This window comes from Monodon monoceros, unplaced genomic scaffold (genome assembly GCF_005190385.1).
Source record: "Monodon monoceros isolate NGI ecotype Baffin Bay Population unplaced genomic scaffold, NGI_Narwhal_1 Super_Scaffold_15, whole genome shotgun sequence".
Taxonomy (NCBI): Eukaryota; Metazoa; Chordata; class Mammalia; order Artiodactyla; family Monodontidae; genus Monodon; species Monodon monoceros.
Genome location: NW_021703771.1, coordinates 78,453,446 through 78,476,924, shown reverse-complemented (window position 1 = coordinate 78,476,924; position 23,479 = coordinate 78,453,446). Strand labels below are relative to the sequence as shown.

At 40.7% G+C, this 23,479-nt stretch overlaps 1 protein-coding gene across 8 annotated transcripts in view; it reads right to left on the bottom strand.

Annotated features, from left to right (window-relative positions):
- Positions 1–23,479, bottom strand: part of ARID1B (AT-rich interaction domain 1B) — a 411,248-nt gene that overhangs the window by 354,079 nt on the left and 33,690 nt on the right. For all 8 annotated transcript variants that reach the window (XM_029223438.1, XM_029223435.1, XM_029223437.1 and 5 more), the window contains exon 2: positions 7,303–7,497. In XM_029223438.1, coding sequence (XP_029079271.1) covers positions 7,303–7,497 — 195 coding nt within the window. The remainder of the gene's footprint in view (positions 1–7,302; positions 7,498–23,479) is intronic.

The following is a 23,479-nucleotide window of genomic DNA, read 5'->3' as shown; positions in this document are numbered from 1 at the left end:
ATGCTCAGCAACGAAGACCCAACGCAGCCAAAAATAAATAAATAAATGTATTGGAAAAAAAGTTAGAAGATAATTTATTGTACTGATTACAACAATTTGCTAATCTTTGAGCTAATCTCTTTCCCCTTTAGAAAGAATTTTAAAGAATTTGGGTTAGTAGCTGTACTAATACAACTTGTCAAGCGTTACCCTTAAATTTCACCAGACTATATTTGAAATGACAAGACTCTAAACTCTAAAGCTAAAATAAAAAGACACTAACTTACTACTATCTTAAAGGGAAAATCCAAGCTGGGAGACCTTACAGTCAAACTCATTTAGCGGATGAGCAGAGTGAGATACAGATTTTTCCAGTATTGCACATAGATGAAGCATTAACCGACAAGGACTGAACTGTCCCAACTCCTGGTTCTGGCCACATTTCTTCCCTTTAAGCAGTGGTGAGTTTCTGACTCACTGGAGGAGGGCTGGAGAGCAAGCACCCAGGGCGTACACCTGCAGGTCAGGAAGCTGCTTCTGTGTCTATCTCTGACACCTGGTTGTTAACCCTAGCTGCACAGGAGAGTCACCTGTGGAGCTTAGAAAGAGGGAAGCTTTTACATTCAGATGCCATTGATATGGGCATCCATCTGGGAGGTATCAAAGCACTGTAGGAGAGTCTAACCTTAGGCAAAGTTTGAGAACCACTGGCCTAAGCTAAGCCACTTAGTTTAGCTTTCAATTTATCTTCTGGTATTTTTGTTTTTACGGTTTGCTTTTCAGGGAGCTGTGGAACGTGGTTGGTTGATTTTACTGTTATCAACTGTTAGCTTTAACTGAATTGTTTAAATTTTAACATAAATATCACACTAAATATTTCTTTGATGAAAGCAAATAAACCAAATTTATTTAAATATCCAGGTGATTATAACGCTGCCTAAAACGTATACTTGAGTTTTACATTTCAAAAATAAAAATATAATAGAAAAGCTTAACAAATATTTTAGGTTGAATGTCTAGATATGTAAAATACATAGAACTCATATGTTAATGAAAGAACAGAATAAGCTACCAGCAGAGAATAGGCACTGTACACTGTATGTAACCTTTAAAATTTCTAGGGCAATGTAAATATCCAGGTTAAAAAATAATAATAAATACACACACACACACATCCGTAATAAACTTCCTAATATAAAAGTAGCTTTCCAGGACTTCCCTGGTGGCGCAGTGGTTAAGAATCCGCCTGCCAATGCAGGAGATGCAGGTTCGAGCCCTGGTCTGGGAAGGTCCCACATGCCATGGAGCAACTAAGCCCGACAGCCACAACTACTGAGCCTGCACTCTAGAGCGCGAGTGACACAACCACTGAGCCCACGAGCCACAACTACTGAAGCCCACATGCCTAGAGCCCATGCTCCGCAACAAGAGAAGCCACTGCAATGAGAAGCCCGCGCACCACAACAAAGAGTAGCCCCCGCTTGCCACAACTAGAGAAAGCCCGTACTCAGCAACGAAGACCCAATGCAGCCAAAAATAAAATTAATTAATTTTTTAAAAAAAGTAGTTTTCCAAACTACAAGAGAAATCATTTCACATTTTCTCATTAAACTTTCAAGTATAAAACCTGGTCTTACCTCATTTTTAAGAAAAAAGGCTAAAGATTTAAAACTTTATATTTAACCTAAAATTTAACCTCTTCTAACACACCTCTGTTAAGAATGTCACACTGAATGCTTCAAAATATGTTGAAATTCAACTACAATATAAGAAGTAAATAAAACAGTTAGTCCAGAAATTTAAATTTTAAAGTACAACTAAAAATTACCATATCTAGAGATCTTTTCAAAACTATTTTCTTGGTACAAAACTCCATCTACAGGGAACTTTGGCATCAAAGACAGTAGCATCTGCTATCTAGTTGGAAGCAGAAATGTTAGGTGTAAAGCTTATATACCTTCATATTCACTGATGAAGAACAAGTGAGGAAATCAAGACAAAATGTGGCCAACAAAAGGCCATTATTTATACAATCTGCAACCCGCTAAAAAAAACTCCAAACGTTTCAGGTATACAAGCAAAGCAGCTTGGCTCCAGCTCTCTTAGAACAGAACATGCGTATATAAAAATGCTGTGAATAACACAGCAAAAGAAATCTCAAAGCATTCACTATTTTACTGGCCAAAAAGTTTACCTTCATCTTATTGATTTGTTTGTTTATATGTGTATATATCTATATACATGTAAAATACATGTTTAATATATTATTTAGTACAGGTAGATATCTCTGAGTGAATACAAACTATCAAAAAATTAAGACTCTGAAGGTAAAACAGACACTAGGCACCCATTCCTCTCCATTATGTTAAGCCTTCCTTTATTTCACTAAGTCAAGCCTTCCTTTCTCATCCTATCACACCCTATTATGCTCCTTAAATAGGAAGTCTCAGCTCTGTTTTAGAGAAAACTAAAATTAAGCCCTGACTATCGAATTCACACTTAGGGTTCAGAGAGTAAGTCTAAATAAACATTTCATGTCAAAAAACTCTTTTAGGGCTTCCCTGGTGGCGCAGTGGTTGAGAGTCCGCCCGCCGATGCAGGGGACACAGGTTCGTGCCCCGGTCCGGGAAGATCCCACATGCCGCGGAGCGGCTGGGCCCGTGAGCCATGGCTGCTGAGCCTGCGCATCCAGAGCCTGTGCTCCGCAACGGGAGGGGCCACGACAGTGAGAGGCCCGCGTACCGCAAAAAAAAAAAAAAAAAAAACTCTTTTAACCAGTCCTTCTCACTCCATTCTTCCTTACTTTTCAGAAACATTGTTAAAACTATATCGAAACATAATTTTAACTGTATTTTAAAAAGCAATTTTTTTCCAGAATAGATTAACAATATAAAGTAACACAGGTGGGAATCCTAGAATTCACTTGGCTCCTTAATAACCCCAAAGAAAACATTTATTTTAGCCAAACAATTGTAATGTTTGTCTCCTTTTAGAAACATCTGCTGCCAAAATAAATATGTGCATTGGAAGAAGTGTTTTGGCTGTTAAGATGGTACCAAATAAAATGCTTATGTTCTGAAATAAATATTCTACTCAAAAAACACACAGCAAAACAGACACATCCAAAGGGTGTAGAGGATAAAGGCACAAATTAAAACACCTATTCATTTTTAAAGCCTTTTTCAAAACAACCTTGGTGTTTAATTCAGTTGTTATTTAGATTGAAAGTGATAAGTTCAGATGGGTCACCTTAACAAAAATAACAAGTTCTATTTAATTTTGCCACGATATCTTTCAAAGCAATAATTATATTCCATATTCTTGTTGTAAAGGTCTTCGCAATACAGATGTGTTTAAAAACTAAAAAGTCACGTTTTCCCATTGCAAAAGCACTCATGAACTTATACATCTCTCACTTTGCCCTTTTTCTCCTTCCCTGGTTTTATAATTCCAACAGGTATCAGGTTATACAAACATCTGCAACAAGATATGGAGAGTTAAAATACCAGTCCAATAACACTTGATAACTCGAGAAAAATCTCAGACCACATAATTGAAATCAGCTTGACACAAATAAATATAACTTCGCTTCTGTAACCTATTTCTTCTCGGTGTTATTTCTTTTATATGACAAATCTTTTTTAAAGCAAGTCAGCATAGGCCTATGTATACATTTATGATCACAAAGGACAAGAAAAATGAAATAAAACATTTGCTCACCCACATCCCCGATCAAGCAAAGGATACATTGGTGTCTAAGTTTAAAAAAACAAAATCTAAAAAACTGAGTCAGATTCTAGTAACCTTAAAGATTATACATCCTCTGTGTAGCTCCGTATTAGATGAAATCAACCAGTGTACTTCTGTTAACCATCCCCAGGTTTGAATTCCAGGAGCTTAGAGGCAGAACATTCTCCACAGAGGCACAGAAAATTCATTTCCCCTCTCAGCTCAATAAAAACCCAAGTAGACTAGTTTTTAGGACACGGTGCAAAACTAATCTGTTTACCATGTATTTGTCTGATGATGTGAGAGAATCAGCAAGTGAAAGACCGCAAGTCTAGTTCCAGTTAATAAATACCAAAACGATGTACTATTATCACATCATGCTTCAAAGACCCAGTCATGAGTATAGTTCAAAAATAAAATTATCACCATACAAATCAAGAATCCCCAGGTTAATACTAAAATCCAACACTCAGTGGCCAGTTCCCCCTAACTCTCCGAGACAAAAAGTAAGCAGTGATACTATGCATGTTAAATTTCATATAAGCACTGTGGTTCTTTCTAACAGAATACTCATTTAAAATTCCTGTCACAGGAGTAGAACGCCAGCCAGGAATCAAACTGTGACCCCTGAGCCAAAGACAACTTACCACTCAGCTAGTAAGTGGGCAACTCAACATACAAACTTGAATTCCTACATTTTAATCCTTTGCAGAAATATATGAGCAATATTAAATGAACTGGATTCAGCTCATTAGAGGTTCACAAACCAAGCACAGAAAGCTTTGGAGGCCGTCCAAAGTAAAGTCATGCCTAGGTGGTGATGTCCACTCAATAAAAACTCAATGTCATCATTATCTTCCAGTTTTTTCCCTGAAGAACATTACCAGCCATGACGACAACAATGCTTAGCCAATTACATCAGCACTAAGAGAAGATGGATAGGACTGGCAGCCAATCACTGTGCCAGGACCTTGTTTGTGGACCAAGTTTATAATTATCCAAAATTCGCAAATAAAGCAACTCACCGAAAATTCCTCACCAAAGGACACAGACTAAAGCTAAAAAAATAAATGTGTTCTAATAACCTTTACCAAAACCCACATTATTTTTTTTCCTTTCCAAAGCTATTAATTAGCCTACACCTAACTGATCACATGAACTTGGTACTATGCTGTGTGTCCCCTTTAAAATGTTACACACATTCAAAAATGCATTAGCAGTTCTTTTTAGCCTTTTAGGTTTCAAAACAAAAAAACAATACTTCAAGGTCGTATTATAACTAAATGAAAAAGTAAAAAAGCAATAAAGATTATTTAGAACGTCCCATTATGATTAACTCAATATGGAAGTGTGACAGCCAGGGCATTCCATTTCTTACCAGATACCCTACTTTTCTTTCATTATCAGAAAGATCTGTGCTTAATCAGAATTAGGCATTTTTTTGGGTTAGTAGTAAAATACCTAATCTAAAATCTTAATTAAAAATTTGCTAAAATACTTGGTGGGTAACCTTTATCAATTTGTCCCTTCAAATAAATCCGAGAGTTACTGGATTTTGAAAGTATGTAAATCCACCAGGATGAAATAAAACTAAGAAAACTAAGGTTATTCTATGTAACTGTGTATGTCCTCTAGTTTTAGCCTTACATATGTGGGAAGAAAATAATGAAAAAAATACTCCTAGGTAATCATTCTTCACACCTCTCCATTTGTTAGATTCCCACTTTGGGATTGCAAAATAAACCAACGTCTTAAACTTCGAATAAGACTTTAACTCATTCAGAGAAAAATGTAAAGGTTCATCCAGTAGCTTGCCATGAACAGCTCCTTTTGAAATGACTCTCAAATTTCCCTTCAGGAAAACATGGTGGAAAGGAAGGTGCAGGAACAGGGAGTGGCGGCATCTACTTCCCTCCACCCGTCCTGCTATTTCTCACTGCCCTTCTGTCTCTACTCTCTTCCTGTGGCCAGAGTATCATACAGAACTGTCAGAGCCCAAAAGAAATCAGCTGTAGAGCAGAATCAGGACTTTATTCGGCTGGCTGCCTGGGCCTTCTTCCCCTCAACTAAGGGAAAATTAGCTTTAAAACGTAAAAATAAATAAAATAAAATAAAAGGAAGAGAGAAAGAGAGAGGAAAAAAAAAAAACACAACTCTCATCTTACTTTTCAATCATTTACAAATTAACTCCCTCTCATAATTAGCAGCTCAACTAAAGAATTTTATTCTAGGCAGCAAAGTATTACTGGAAGAAAGGAGTAATGTTGAATCAAATTACAATACAATTAAGTATGCAACTGACTGCTAAAATTCTGAGTGGCCAATCTTTAATAAACAAGGGGTGAGAACTTCTGACAATAACGAAGGCCATTTAAAGAACCAACAGCTGGGATTCAAAGGCTGAGCTGCTTCTATCTTTCCTTACAACTGCCTTAACATAAAAATATCGCCAAAGGACAAACTAAAATAAAGAGGAAAGACAATTTTCAGTCTCTAAAAAGACAGGGCTGAAGTGCCATTTATCTGTGAACTTTTAGGACACAGCTATGGAGCATATAAAGTATATCATTCTCCACATTCACTTTAGAGAGAACAAAAGTTCTATCCAACCTTTTTTCCACAGTGATTTTTGGTCAAACATGGGGAAGAATTTCCTGAGAGGAAGTACTGTGAAACTCTGGAACGGGTTGCTTGGCAACACTGTGGAATAACCTATCTGGAGGCAGGAAAACAAGCAGGGCATCAACCCGATGCACCACCAGGTTAAAGGCATGGTGCGGGAATTTATAAATCAGCCTTTCTGGTGCTCCTAGAAACGAAATACCCTAAAACAAGTCTGAATCTCCTCATGGCAACATTACAAGGATATACTCTCCAGTATCCAAGAGACTGTAGGCTTACTACTGCCAGAAGGTAGATGGTCATTTAAGGTAACTCCAACTATTTGATTCTAGAGAAAAAGGAGAAGAATATTTTTTTTTTTAAAGAAGAAAACCTCTTTTTTGTTTATGTAAAAACACAAAACCCATCAAACCTACGAAAACTGATACACATCAAATTCTCTTATAAGAAATACAGAAATCTTTTTTCAAAAGATACAGAAGAAATACGTCAAGAAATAAAAGCAAAATAACTTCTGGGGAGACTAAAAAAATTTTAAGCTGATGCCATTTTTATGAGAAAGACCTTTAAATAACTTAAAACTTCACCCTAAGAAGTTTATTCACAGCTCAAAATTTGACACTGTCTGACATCAGAAATATTAGAAAGCCAAGTTCACTTTGGGGCTTAGATCTATATAATTTGCTGCAAAATGAGGACACAGTCAATCTTTCAAATATAGCTGGTAACACAGGCTTTCTACCAAACAGGAATTCTGTCCACTTTGCTCTAAGAAGGTCACTTTTCTTTCTTTAGAAGAGAGGGGAGAAATATTGTACCTGTGATTATTTCAAGAAACTATGAAATTTTTTAAAAAGTAGAGAAAAATCAGTGAAATGCCCCCTCTCAAAACTAATCTTCGGTAGACAGTAAAAGACAAAGACAAAACTAGGACCAACTGTGCGGGGAAGTAGAGTAAAAACTAGCACAAACCTGCTGCTGTGGGTACTGCATTCCTCCCATGGCCCCTGGGGTCCGACCCTGAATGCCAATCGGATACCGCTGTGGGCCTGGGGGGCCGTAGGAACCTGCCGGGTAAGGGCTGCTCTGCTGTGGCTGAGAATGAGGGTTACTGCCCATCCCATACAGCTGAGGTCTCTTCATCACCATGGGATCCATTGGGCTGCCCTGTGAAGAAATACACGAAGAAGTAGGCTTATTAAGTCATTATTACAAAGGCAGAAAGTTTGCTATGCTAACGTATACATTATAAACGCAACTATCCTTTCTTTTGAAAATATTGAAAACGATGACCTGACAAATAAAACCCAGAAAAACATTAAGAAACAAACCTAGGTGGATATAAGACAGTTAATTTTTTTACTTTTAGCAAGGCTTTAATAATTAAGAGGGATCTGGAGCAAACAATATAAGGAAAGATTTCGTGTTCATCTAAAATTCTACTATGCGTACAGGAAACGGGCATGAGTTAATCTCACCCAGCTCCTTTTAGCTTACTAGTAACAAAGGCAAAGCACAGCGAGTGGTTAGGAACCCTTTCTGACTTCAAAGTATTCTTAGAACAATTACTTTATTTTAGACCTGAGTCTGCAAGTCCTGATCAAACATTAATGCATCTGAGTGTTCATTAGAAAGTGAAAGGATAGATTTCAGATAACACAGAATGTCTAGGGTAAAAATTTTCAAAGATCACTAGTGCACATGAATAAGCACCCAGACTATGAGTCACAAGCCACCTTCTCTATGCAAGTAAGCGTCTTACCAAACATAACCAGTTCAAAACTAGACTTTGAGTTTTATTTTTGGCTTGGTGAGTCAGCCCATGGGCCTCAGGGCCAAGGCCATTCAGGAGAGCCGAACTGGAGCCTCAGTCTGCGCTTTCATGCCCTGGGTGCTTCAAAGGAGCAAAGCGGTGGTGGCGGAAGTCCCTCACCGTGGTGCTACAAAGGCCTACAGATCCCTCCTTCCTTCCTTCCAAAACCATATACTGATGCCTACTGTGTGCCAGACTCTATGTTCACACTGACACGGGGACTCTCAGGAAGGCTTGAAGATTAGCAGGGTAAATGGACGAAGCCACGTTCAAGGTTGGGAGGGCCAGGGCACAGAGTACCACGGAGCAGAAGAAACGGCATAAAGCACAGGCTCAAGGGAGCTGAGCTGCCTGGCGTGTGTGAGGAAACATAAGCAGTTTAGATCCAAGAAGCAAAGCGGCAGCTGGGGCAGGCAGAAGCCAGTAGGTGGGTGAGCCTTACGTGCCATTTTAAAGGCTTCAGATTGTACCTTGGGGATAAACCACCGGGTGCTTTTAACAGAGAACTATGGAGTCAGATCCGCCTTCCGCAAGGACCACTCTCTTGGCAGCTGCCTGGAGCCAGGGTGGGCTGCCACAAGGCAGGTGAGCTGAGGTCCTGGGCTGGTAGCAGCGCTGGGCAAAAGCAAGCCCAGATTCAAGTGAGAGAATGGAAACACAGCACGACTTGTGAGTGATGGAAGACAGGTGTCAAGGGTGGCTTAACAGATGATAAGACACCAGGTGAGACAGCATGCAGTAGTAGAAGCAGATCAACCCTCCCCAGGGGGCGGGAGCCTTCACTATTCTGCATATTAAAACTGAGGTTCCTATAAGGAAATCCAGGTGAAAATATCCAGAAGGAAGAGCCACCATGAGTTTCCAACTTGGGGAGGAAGGCCTGACCCAGAATCATAAATAGGGTAGTCAGCATACAGAGAATACATGCTCCTGGAGGGTGGTGATTTCTGTTTTACTCACTCACATTATATCTCCAGGACACAAGTCAAACAGTGCACCTGGCACACAGTAACTCCTCGGTAAATACTGGATGAATTCATTAATATGAAGCACATAAAACTCAAGGACTCTACCCAGGAAGAATATATGAAAAGAGAACAATAGGTAGAAGGGAAAAGGGGGCCACAACTAGGCCAAAAGAATGGTCAGAAAATGTAGTTAGAGGCTGTAGAGAGCACAGTGCTATGGAGGAGAAGGGAGCAGGTGTCGCAACATGCCAACTGCAGCCCAGGAGTCCGACAGGTGAGGGCTGAAGCTCTGGCTACGCCTCGTGACTGGGAGGTAACTGCTGAGCTGGGCGAGGGCAGTCTCGTTGCAGAGGTGAGGGCAGCTCTTGGAAGACCGGGAGCTGGGCATGAATAGGAGGTGAGGGGGAGCCAGGAGTGTAGACCCCAAACCCAAGGCGGGAAAGCTACAAGAAGCCCCAGTCAAGCAATTATACTCCAATAAAGATGTAAAAAAAAAGAAGCCCCAGTCCTACACATCCCCCAAGGCTGCCCGCAGGCTCTGCCCTCCCTCCTTCTTAGGGGTACCCTGGTGCTCATTTCAATGACTTGAGTAACCCACTCATCACACATTTACTAAGCGTCTACCGTGTGCACCACGCAGGGCACTGGAAGCAAAAAGTGGACAAGTGTCGGTGGCTGTCCTGGAGAGGTGAATAGGCTGAACAAAGATGACAGTGCAGCCCAGCAGACATCCTGAAGGGGCCGTGAGGAGAGAGCACGCCAGTGGGTCTGAGTTCTCACAAAGCCCACCTATAGAAATACCTGAGCTTAGTCCTGAGGGATTCATAGGAATTTGCCAGGAACTGATCTCACCTGAATGAAGATATGTGTAGGCCAAACAGCTCTGCTCAAAATTCACAATTTCATGTAATTTCAACTGTGCTACTTTCACCAGCCAAGAAAAACGTTTACTTGCTGTGACAGAAATTGCTCAGACAATATACTGATGTTACACAAACTGTGCTGACTTCACAATTAACATACAAACATACATGGTGACCTCATGTAATGAAACTAAAATTGAAAACTAAGAATTAAGTTTTCTCAGAATGATTTAAATTAGAATTTATACCTAAGAAAAGCAAAATGTAATGATTTTCCACACTTTCTTTCAAAAGATAAAATAAAACTTTCTATGAACGTGTGAAAATCAAGGCTGAGCTGGTGATGCTAGAATCCGCAGAGTGAATGAATGGCCCACAGAGAGTAAATCAGATTTCAGGCTAAATTTCCAAAATGGGGCCCGAGGCAGCCCTATCTTCACATTCAATCTGAATTAGCCGGGGCATAGGAAAGGTCTGCTTACTTGACTTTAAATAGTGCACGACCCAAACTGGCTTAATTAAAGCAGAAATTTAAAATGGGAGAATGATTGGAATGTCTATATTTTAATGCTATAGATAACAGTGCAGCAAATTCATCTTATCAGTGACTGAAACTGTTTTGTAATATCTTTCTCATCAGTGCCATAAACTCTCACAGCCCTACTTAAAATTCAGTTAATTTGCACCCATGTCAAAATGTTAGCTTAACCCTGAGATTTCTGAAAATCGAAAGCATGAAATACACAGATTATCTCTACCTCTCAAAATGCATCAAATGCCTTTCAGTGAGATTCAGATATGAAAACAAGATACTTACACAGTGCAAATTATTTAATTTTAACCTTCTCTCCTTATGGCCTATTATTAAATAATCAACCACAATCCAAATTCATCCCACTGTGTACTCTTGCTATTTTTAACACTAAATATGTACCACTGCAGGATCTCAACCCCTGCTTTTTACAACTCTCTCCTTAAAGAAAACAAAACCCAGATCAAATCTAAGACTTTTCCAAAAATCAATTCACTTCTCATAGTCACATCTAACCCAAAACAACTTTGTATTTTTATCATCTACCCTTCTATTGATTCTACAGTATCACCATTTTCAATTCTCACGTATCATTTATGTTATATTAGAGACCACCACATTAAGAACAGTCCTCAAATATTTCTCTAAATATGTTATTCCAAGCACATTTTTCCTTTCTAGTTACCATTCCACAACTGCTGCAATTTGGACTTCAATTCCATAAAATAAGACAAGTGCTTTTAGAGTCACAGTGTGTCCAGCCCATTTTCAAAGAAGTCTTAACATAACTAGTCTATGTTTAGTTACTCAGCTTCTAATGAATTTTATTACTTGATAAGACTTTCTTGTAACTCTTCCTTATTCAAGTAAGTTTTTAGATATGTATGTATTTAAATATGTAGTTATGGGGGTTCCCTGGTGGCACAGTGGTTGAGAGTCCGCCTGCCGATGCAGGGGACACGGGTTCGTGCCCCGGTCCGGGAAGATACCACATGCCGTGGAGCGGCTGGGCCCGTGAGCCATGGCCACTGAGAGCCTGTGAGTCCGGAGCCTGTGCTCCGCAACGGGAGAGGCCACAACAGTGAGAGGCCCGCGTACCGCAAAAAAAAAAAAAAAAAAAAAAAAATTTTGTTTTTTATGTAAGAGTTTTAACCCTCTCCCCCCCCCCCCCCCCTCCCCCCCCCCACACACCCTTTCCTGGATCTCCTTCTGGCAAGCTGCCACTGCTGCCTACATCCTCCAAAGTCTCAGAAGGTTTCCCATCCCTGGGACTACTAAATAAGAAGGAATACGAAGTATATTTTTTAAATATATATTTGAATATAGATTCTAGACATATTAGGCAGCACAGTTAGGCTGTATTATAGGTTAAATAGGGTTTCAGAGGCTGGCCTGGAAATCCACCTACCCTTTAAAGATTATCCAAGTTAAAGAACAAGTCCCTATATATTTTTAGCATCCTTCAGCTATACTTGATGCTTTTTATACTTAGATATTCCCTCATTATCCCTCTTTCAGAGTATACGTACACAAGTATTTATAATAAAGATATCTACGTAACTGTATTCACTCCTAAATATCAAGTTAAGGGGATATCTTATTAGTAGTTTCTTTATGAATATAATATTTCACAATTTTTTCAGCCAAATTCCTTAAACCACAAATTGAAGAAAGGCATTGAAAAACCCACAGAAAGAAGAACTATCACATCTTCTTGATCTATAATCATATCTATATATCTGGATTAAACAAGAGCTCAAGGAAAGAAAAACTCTCCCCCTTTTGAATCATTATTTGGGAAAATGTTCTGTCTTACCAGCAACCAAAGAAAACTTTTGAAGTAATATTCCATTACGTATGAAATGACAAAAATAATAAAACCCAATGTGAGTAAACGAGTATTTGAACTAGTATGTATAAAGCAGTGGTAAACTCTTTCTGAAGGATAATATGACAAGAAGCTTTTTTTTATTATTTTTATTTTATTTATTTATTTTTTGGCTCTGTTGGGTCTTCATTGCTGCACTCGGGTTTTCTCTAGTTGTGGCGAGCGGGGGCTACTCTTCGTTGCGGTGTGCAGGCTTCTCATTGCAGTGGTTTCTCTTGTTGCAGAGCACGGGCTCTAGGCGCGTGGGCTTCAGCAGTTGTGGCATGTGGGCTCACTGTCTGTGGCTCACAGGCTCTAGAGCACAGGCTCAGTAGTTGTGGTGCATGGGCTTAGTCGCTCCGTGGCATGTGGGATCTTCCCAGACTAGGGATTGAACCCGTGTCCCCTGCATTGGCGGGCGGATTCTTAACCACTGCGCCGCCAGGGAAGCCCATTATGACAAGAAGCTTTAAACAAAAGCTTCAAAAATTATTATCTTGTTCCAACTATAATACCCTCTCGAACGGGGCAGGGGTGCTATTTATCCAAATGTGTCTGCAGCTACACAATTTCTAATACTGAAGGGAGAAAGCATGGTCTGTCCTGTGGGGGAAAGCATGGACTTTGGACTCAGAGAGGGTCCACACCCTTATCCCAACACTTAATACCACTGTGTGACTCTGAATATTGGTGCCTATTTCTTAGTTTTCTCACTCACTAAATGCGAGAAATACCTGCCTCATAATTATAATGAAAATTGAATTAGTGAGAACTAAAAGGATCTCAGAGCGACTAGTTGTTCAAAGAAGAAAACTGAAACAACCCAACTATTCAACGATTATAGAATATGAGAATGAGCCATAATATATCAGCATAGTGGAATGGACAGGGACATGGAAAAGTACATCTAAAACAATGTCAAATGTTTAAGAGTGATGTGAATGAATTACAGCTGTGTGAAAACTCAGTTGATAACGATCAGGGCCAGCCAGAGTGACCTGTAAGTAGTGGCTGTCATATCGCGAGGCAATCTATGTTGACTTTTCTGTGATGATGTCTAAATATAACTATAAAATGCCTGTTTTTTCCCAGGCATCCTGGGAACACTACCATGGCTTGCTGGGGGATGGGGGTGAGCGGGACACAGCTGCCCCACATTCGGCCGCCTCCGTCCCCGCACCTACACCTACACCCACACCCTCACTCACAGCACACACAAGCAGGAGGATGCTGCCGCTCTGCTCTTTGCCTGTCTAAACCCAAGCTCACTCAAGCCCTGGATCAAGGACCACACCCCAGTAACACTATCTGTGGGACCTGCTAGAATCTCTCCTATGCAGGCTGTAACCGACTTCTGGGTTGCCTTATATTGATATTTAACTCATGTACCGTTTTTTTCATTTTTATGTGTTACTTCTTAACTCCCAAGGAGACTAAAATGGCAACGTCCGTGCTTTGTACTTTTTTATGTCTCATTCAGCATACAGCACAAATAACTAGGAGGATCACGGTGCCTCATAACTGCCTGGGAATGAGGACTGATCACATAAAGTGTTCTCGAAAATAAAAAGTAAAACTCACTAAGCAATTTCTGTACACACATGCAGAAGATGCACGTAAAGTCAATGATAATATATAATGCAACATTAGTCAAGTTCTTCTCCTAATGGCATTAAAATCAGTTTAAGTGGGCTTCCCTGGTGGCGCAGTGGTTGAGAGTCCGCCTGCCGATGGAGGCGACACGGGTTCGTGCCCCGGTCTGGGAAGATCCCACATGCCGCGGAGCGGCTGCGCCCGTGAGCCATGGCCGCTGAGCCTGCGAGTCCGGAGCCTGTGCTCCGCAACAGGAGATGCCACAACAGTGAGAGGCCCGCGTACCGCAAAAAAAAAACAAAAACCAGTTTAAGTCAAAAACAGGCACGGGGCACTAAATATTCTCCCCTCACTTCATTCATATTCCCTTCAAGCCAGAAAATACCAAGATTCTCAGTTACCACTGTCACTACTACCATAGAATCCAATTACCAAAGATGACGTAATGGAGGCTTGGAGCTGCGGGGACTGGCCCAGGGCTGCAGTACTAGTGCAGGTCTCCTGACTCAGGTCCACATTTCCTTCTGCTGTATCACGCCTCTGTGTACGATCATGAGAATCAGGTAGAAAAAAAATGCAACCCAGCATCTAAAACCACTTTTTTTTTTTTCACTTCTATTAATGGCAAAATAGTGCCTGTTTAATTAAGACTCGAACTAAAACACTGAAACTTCAACTTCGGTTATCAATACACTGTAGGTTCTCCTCTGGTCAGTCAGGAATATTTGCCACATTCTACAACGGTACAGGAAGGATCAAGAACTGGAATGCTAAGACATCAGACAAGGCAGGAAAGGCTGTTTTGTTCTTGGCTCTAAGAACCATCAAATTACTGATGCCCTCTAACTATGATGCCATTCACAACGTGAGAGGAGGGGCAGGGAGGAACCGAAATACTCACATACTGACTTGGAAAGAGGACCGTTGTCAATATTTTTGTTTTTCGTTTGGTTTCCTTAAGGCAAGTTACAGGGAACATACATATTTGTGGAGCCACAAAATGAAATCTGAAGGAAGGGGGCAAGGGGATGATAAAAAAATTTTTTTTGTAAAGGTGGGATTATAGACAACTTTTATTTGAGCAGTTTTTCTCTGAAATAAACATGTTTTGATTTACAGTTTTAAATAAAGAAGTTTGTTTTTCACATATATATCATTAAACAAAACAGGAGTAGAAGGCACAGTATTTTTTCCTAACCACATTTTAAATTTTATCCCTAATCTAAAAATCTAAACTATCACTGGATTTTTACTTTTCAGAATTATTAAGATTAGAAATAAAATATTAATAGGTTGTTACCTATGTATATAAACTAACTTCCATCAACTACCCATAAAAAGTAACAATCAGAAGCTGTGATTCTTAACTCTTAGGGACACTCTTTTTTAAAAAAAAATACATCCAGGATGTATATACATCTCAAATTTAGCATATAGTGTCAGAGGTTCGTATAATATCCTCTAGAAACCCATCCAAAGACCCTCCTGACCTGCATAATCATATAATGACCAACATCTACCATGCATTTCCAAAGCACTTTAATACATTATCATTTGATCACACAATTCTTAAGGCACCCTGATAAAGGATTTATCAATGAAACACAGAATCTGAGAACTGAAAAGAACCTCATTGGTCCATACATGATGTACGTATGAATCCCCTAAAAGTGTCTGCAACCATGAATGTTATGAATTTCTTCCTTCTATATAACAAAAATCTGTTCCTTGTAATTTACACCCATTGGTTTTGTTACTTTGATCCTTTCGTAGAATATTTGAAGATAGCTATATCTATTTCCCTTTTCTGAGCAAAATATGCCAGTTCTTAGTCCTCTTAACACAAAACATATCATGCGGAGGACTTTGCTTCTCCTCCTACATTAGTACAAATCCTACATTAGTACAAATCTGGCCTCAGGTACCTGTATTATTTGACAGGCTCATCACGCCCTTGATCCGTCCCATCAGCTGTGACCGAACCCTACCTCCCCCATCTCCTATTATACAGTTGGTTAGCTGACTCAAGTGGCAAAAATTTTTATCTCTGCTTATTTTCATTTTGCTTGTTTCTGGTCACTATTCTGGCCTGACATCTAACATACTGACTGCATTTCCTATCTTGACGTCAACCACCAATTAAATCAGCATGCCATTTCATTCATACCTCCCTCCACGGCACTGATAAAAATACTGAAGAGGTCAAGGGAGAGGACAGAGCCTTAGCTAACTACTAGTGCCATTCATAAGGCCTGACACAAATCCAGGCATCAGAGCTCTCGGAAGAAGGTCTTCATCAGAAACCTTAGGAAAATCCTTTCCACTCCACTCATCCACAGCACTCTTCCGATTCACTCATTACGCTCATGACGCACGCCCAAGTCCGTATCTACCTTTGGATGACAACCTCCTGCCCACTTCAAATTCCTCCATCTTTCCTAATATATAAAATAGATAGTCCAAAGTTTAGAAAAACACTTAGAACTTGAGGCAAAAAGGTACAACGGAAAGGGAGGTGGCTTAGACTCAGACAAACCTGGGTGTGAATCCTGCCTATACTACTTATTAGCTACGTAAAATTAGACTCACATTTAATACAGCACAGTTGTGTTCACCTCTGGTATTGCTGGGGGACTGATTAAATGAGGTACCACAGGATTTATCACACAGTGGGAGGTTCCTAAATCTTTTTTCTTTTCCTCTCAACAAATTAGCAAGTTGAAGTCAGAGCAAACAATCACTCAATAATTTAATCCATTTACTTTCTTGTCTCACCCGCATACTGTTAATTAAAGGTGGACATTTTGCCTTATTCATCTTTGCATACCTAGCACTCAGTAGAATGCCTGGCATGATTAACATTTGCTGAACAGAAAGGGCAATGACTTCCTCAACACCGCAATGCTGGTTAAACAGCAGGGCTCTATCAGACTGTAGGCCTCTGATGGCCAAGGGGTACAAGAGGCAAAGAATCATGCATCACTGCAGACAAAGCTTCACTTTTCCCAAGTTCACATAAGCCACAGCTTCCATTACCTCCTCATGTCTGTGACCCCCAAAGGTGTCACCCTTGGCTGGTTTCTCTCAGCTTCAGAGTTCTATTTCCAACTGCCACCCAACATTCCTGCCTGGATACCCAGGATCCTCCCCTTCTGTTTGTGATCTCAGTGAAAGACGCCCCCATCCAGATGTACAAAACAGGGTCCAGGGGTGCTCCTGACTCCCCTCTCTCCTCTCCACCACAGCCAACCACTCACCAAGTCTGGTCAGCTGGACACATCATTGAGGCCAACAGGAAATCTCCCCCTCCAACCATACTGGCCTCTGTGGGCCTCTAGAAAATCCACACACTTTCCCACCACTGGGCCTTCAACGACACTGTTCCCGCCATGAAGAAGGAGCTCTGCTCTCCTGCAGAACTCAGCGCTACAGCCCTGTCCTCAGAGAAACCCTCCCTGAGCTCCAGACTGAGGCAGGATCCTCTCCAAAACCACTGTGCTTTTCCTTAATAGCACTCATCAGAGTCCGTAAGAATATTTGTGACTACTTGATAAATATCCCCAACTAGATTGTCCCGCAGGAAAAGGAACAGGAAGTGAAGAAGACAAATATTAAACCCATTTGTAGCTATCGTCTAGGTACAACAGAATATAAGGCTGTTCTGGTTTCCTGGTTTTTACCTGATTTTTATAAATTGGCAAAACCTACTATTTGCCTAATCCCCCAAGCTCAGCAACTTGTAAGTCAATTCAATGAGTAAATTACTGTCTGACTAAACTACACCTTTTTTTTGGGGGGGGGGGGCTGTTGGGTCTTCGTTGCTGTGCGCAGGCTTTCTCTAGTTGCGGCGAGCAAGGGCTACTCTTCGTTGAGGTGCGCGGGCTTCTCATTGCGGTGGCTTCTCTTGTTGCGGAGCACGGGCTCTAGGCGCATGGGCTTCAGTAGATGTGGCTCACAGGCTCAGTAGTTGTGGCGCACAGACTTAGTTGCTCCGCGGCATGTAGAATCTTCCCGGACCAGGGCTCGAACCCGTGTCCCCTGCATTGGCAGGCAACTCCCAACCACTGTGCCACCAGGGAAGCCCTAAACTATACTTTTAAATGTAATTTAGCAAACAGAGTAATTTTATGAACAAATCAAAGTGTATACGTATTTTTTTTGTTTCAAGAGTAAATTAGATCTAAAAGGAATATCAAAATAATAATTGAATATATTTCTGTTTTCCTCAGATTTGTTATTCTCACCATCCAAAACAACTGTAAAACTATTATCATGGTGTTGACAATTTCTAAAATTTATATCTCTAAGTACACAATATTGTTCATATCCATGTATATCACTACTGACAACCTAGTAGCAGGCTCTTATTTAAGAAATGGAAATAATATGGTATATTTCCCATATAAATACAGATTTAAATCAACAAAGGAAGCTTTTGTGAGAATAAGTCAAATTTCAACCCTACCACTTTTAAAGCTGTGTGATGCTAAAAAAATTCACCTCTTGGGGCTTCCCTGGTGGCGCAGTGGTTGAGAGTCCGCCTGCCGATGCAGGGGACATGGGTTCGTGCCCCGGTCCGGGAAGATTCCACATGCCACAGAGGGGCTGGGCCCGTGAGCCATGGCCGCTGAGCCTGCGCGTCCGGAGCCTGTGCTCCGCAACGGGAGAGGCCACAACAGTGAGAGGCCCGCATACCACAAAAAAAAAAAAAAAAAAAAAATTCACCTCTTAACTTCTCTGCATCTCAGTTAACTCAGCTACATACCAAGAATACTACCACTATCACTATAGAGTTGTTAGAGAATTAGAGATAATAGTCAAGTTTCGACACGACAGCCTTTTAATAGGGATAGATTTTATCATCATCATTATTATATGGAGGTATAACTCCAGAATAATCACTATGAGGCATGGATACCCTCTACTCCTCCACTAATGTGCATAAGACAGGCATTGCTTATCAATCCTAGCATTCATATTCCCAAAGTCCAGCAAGCCTCAGAATCTTTCACCCTGTGGAGTGGCATGCAGCCACTACGAATTATCAGATTTTGCAATCAGAATCCAATTTGCTCTCTGTAGTACAATGGAAATACATAAAGTTTGACATTGGGTAGACCTGAATTCATATCCCTCTCCTGCTTCTGACTGGCCATGAAATATGCTGGGTGAATTAGCCAGTGCCCAAAGCCTTCGTTTTCCCATCTTTCAAGTGAAGATAATACTGCCCTGAAAAAGACAATCATTCTAAAGATATCTGATGTGTGGTTTGTGTGGGTAAACAATTCCAGACATGTCAGAGCCGAACCTAAAGACAGACAGACAAGGTACTGATTTCTCCAGCAATCTCCATGGTTGCCATCGTGCCTCTTTCAAAGTATTTTATTAATTTTTGTAAAGTAACAACTTTAAACTGGCATTAAAGAAAATGCACTAAAATATGATGAATGTTAGCAACTGACTTACCTACCGCTGGACAAAGAATGCCTGCTGTGCAGATACACAGGCTACAGCCCCCTGGTGCTTTTCAGAGACGTGGCCCTATTTAAGATCTACTTTATCAGAACCATAATGAAGTGAAAGCATATACTGACTCTTACTGTAATGTGATTATTCAAAAGAAAAAAGGTAACATGACTCATATATAGTCAAATCTTATATACTGAAAAAGACAAGGCAGCTAAACACAACATATAAGGCCTAGACAGGGTACTGTAACAAAGGAAAGAAGATTACTATACAGATGCTATCAGGAGAGTAGACAAAATTAAAATATGGACTGTAGGTTAAAGCACTGCTTCTAAGTTAGGCATCTGGACGGTGATGATTGCACTGGGGTATATAAAAGAAAAACCTTGTTCCTAGGAAATACACAGGGCGCAGAGACACTGAGGAGTAAAGGGGCACTATGTATGCAACCTACTCTCAAATGATTCTGGGAAAATACACTGCAGATAGGGAGGTGGGTAGATTAACAGATAAAATAAACAGCAAAATGCTGAAATTTGATGTATAAGAGTAAAAGGCATATGGGATTTCTCTGTACTATTCTTGTAACTTTCCTATAAATCTGAAATTGCTTCAAAATAAAAGCTAAAACAGGAGAGGGGGCAAAAAGGAAAGGATAACTGAAAACCAAACAAAATAATCACTACCCCTCACAAGGGGTCTGCAGGGAGGTCTGCAGCTGCTCAGAACCAAGAGACACCAATGAATGCGCAATGTCAGGGGTCTCTGGCAGGCTGAGGGGCGGGCGGTGTGGGGAGGACTACAGGGCAAAGGAAACGTCAAAAAACTAGGAGAGAGAGCAAAAAACTAGGAGAGAGAGCACGACGGATGGAAGAAAGAAGTGGGCGTGATAAGGTGGAGCTGGGAAGGGGTAGAGGTTGCTGCACTATTCCTAAAAGTACTCAAGTTGGCAAAACACATAATGAATGTAAACTTTGAAATACTTTTTTCTAAAAATTCTTAGGAAGCTTCCGTTCCACAAAAACTTAATCTAAAGAAAAAAAAAAAAAAAAAGGATCCCCCAGGTTAAAACCCTGCTCTGGTAGAGACCCTTTCTCACAAATCGCCTTTGCAGGTCATCAGCCTCAATCCTCAAGATGTAATGAGGCTTCTGCCCCCTCAGGTTTCTTACAAGGCTTTTTCAAAGATCTCAACCCAACCCTGAAAGATGCGAGATGTGCCATCTTTTAACCCAGAACCCTTCCTTGTTTGTTTTTATAAGTTTCAAAAAGTGCTTTTATAACCACCACTTTTCACATGTCACCCTGCTCCTGCCTCTTCTCTACAAAGGGTATAAGCAGACCAGCTCCCCTAGCAGTGCCTCCATCAAGTTCTCAGGTTTAAAATAAGGAAAACAACTACCCAAATGAAAACATATCTGGGATTTTTAAATCTTAGTATAAATAAAAAAGAGAAATATCCCAAAACTGTGGTTGACAAAGGTTTCAGTTGCAGGAAACAGGGTTCAGAGACTGCCAACTAATTAACAGTTTAAGTGCTCACTCTGCAGAGGGAGCCTAACTCTCCAACTATCCAGCCTTAGGACCTTAAGAAGCTTTGGTACAGTGGAGCGAGGTCAAGCACACAGACTCCGGAGTTAAGGCCACCTGGCTCACCACTTACTGTGTGACCTTAGGCAGATCTCATAAATTCTCTGAACTTCAGCTTCCTCCTCTGGAAAGTTAGGATAATAGGAGTACCCACCTCAGAGCATGGTTGTTAAGCCTTAAATAACATAGTAGATACAAAACACACAGAACAGTGGCTGGCACATAGTAAGTGCTCAATTATAACGTCAGAGATGATTACTACTGGATAACTTCACTCCTCTGAGCCTCATGACTCCTCACATGTAAAGTGAGGGATTGAGAAATGAACTCTTACAGTAAGTCTCTTCCCGTACTAGCATGCTCTAATTCTAGAATCATCCACCAGAACTTCCAATGTCATGGTAAAATGTCAAAAGGAATGTGAACCGTTAGGGATATTTCTCCTTTCTGTCTCATTCTTTGACCAGAAATCTTATCAATAAACTGCCCTGAAGGTCAAAGACAGAGGGCTATAAAGGGCTCTAAAGAATTCAAACCCGAGAAGTTCAACATCCAAGCAACCAACACTCGCCTTAAGGTGACACGCCTGCCACCTGTCAAGTCTTCACCACACTAAACCTGGACAGCCCTCTTGCACACCCCCGGGCCCGTGCACTAAGGAACACCCCCATGTGGAAAGCCCTATCGCCGCACGTGCTGTGGCCACCTGTGAACTGGAGAAACTCTTCCGACTCCACAAAGTGCCATCAGATAAAGCATTCTGCCTTCTCAGGGCTCCCGCCATCTATTGAGACTCTCCTACTTAATAGACGGTCAACATTTATTACAACCAACGGCAACTCTTTGCTTATGTCAGTCTCCCTCCTCAACAAACTCCTTAAGGGCAGAAATGGTGTCTTCCTCATCCTAATTCTCCTCATAGACCCAACTTATACACGGTGGACAATTACTGCTGCTGTTATTTTATTAATAAAAAACCAAAATAAAAGAATTCAAGTGCACCTTAACCCTTACCTCTCCGAGCTATCCTCTCCTAAATAATATTGTACTGCCTTCCTAGATGTGTCAATGACAAGTAATAAAAACCATGAAACCCGGGCTTCCCTGGTGGCGCAGTGGTTGAGAGTCCGCCTGCCGATGCAGGGGACACGGGTTCGTGCCCCGGTCCGGGAAGATCCCACATGCCTTGGAGCGGCTGCGCCCGTGAGCCATGGCCGCTGAGCCTGCGCGTCCGGAGCCTGTGCTCCGCAACGGGAGAGGCCACAACGGTGAGAGGCCCGCGGACTGCAAACAATAAAAAAAAAAAACTATGAAACCCGATCCCGAGTCTGGCTTGTAACAGGCACTTAATAAATGTTTGGTACACGAATGTGAGAAAGACATCCAACTGTATCTCCTATTCCAGGTGCGACTTCTCCTGGATTCAGATTATAATGCTCCAAAGAGGCATTTTTATTTCCAGGCTACACTGTCACCATTCTTAACATCCTTAGAACATCATTTCCCAAACTATGTTTATAGCTGTTACTGTAATTAAGAGTGAAAGATGTCTATAAAGTACATACCACTCTTTAAGAGATATAATATATGTCAGCATAAGAAAAGTCTAAAGCATCCTACACAGAAAAAAACCTATTTAATTTGGTCATACCCAAAGCTGTCCGGGCAAGTTTTCTGTTTTGTTTTGTTTCGTTTGGTTAAGTAGAACACAGCAAAACAGAAACTAGCATGATATAAAAAATGTAATAATGCATTCCATTTTCGTTGTTAGCTGGGTCTATGTAGGTAGAAAACCAAAGAGCGTGCGTGTGTGTGTGCATGCAAGCCTTCCATCCTAGGAAGTGTGAGAGGACAACACAGTGCTTAGCTTACCTGTAGACATTTATATACAGTCGGGCAGTCAGAGCAACTACAAGATATTTTTATATATAGCTGGATAGTAAGAGTAACAACAAGGTATGCTGGTCATATATCCTTAGCATTTACGGCAAATTATTAATCAAGCCCCACCTGAAACAATCTGCTAAATTGATTTTAATCACTGGGCCTCTCATGTGAAGCTCTGTATAATCAGCATTTCATTTACAAGATTAATTGCCTGATTGATTCTCAGGAGGTAGTTGCTGTCATTACCCTGCTGTCATAACTTCTGAGTAGGGTGTCACAACATGAAATTCTGACAGTATGAAAAGCACTGCTATTTTAAAAATGGGTGAGGGGAGAAAGGGATAAAAGAGGAAAACCAAAGAAGTTACATTACCCCCTTCAGCCTGAAAGAAAGTTGAAAGTGTTTCATGCTAATTACACTATATCAATACCCTTCTGCTAAATTAATTAACATACAAATCTAGGGTTCAGGGCATGAAGGATTTTTACTATCTTAAAATAATAACTAGAATGTAAAAGCACAGATTCACCACTAGAGTTAAATTTTAACCTATGTTATAAAATATGT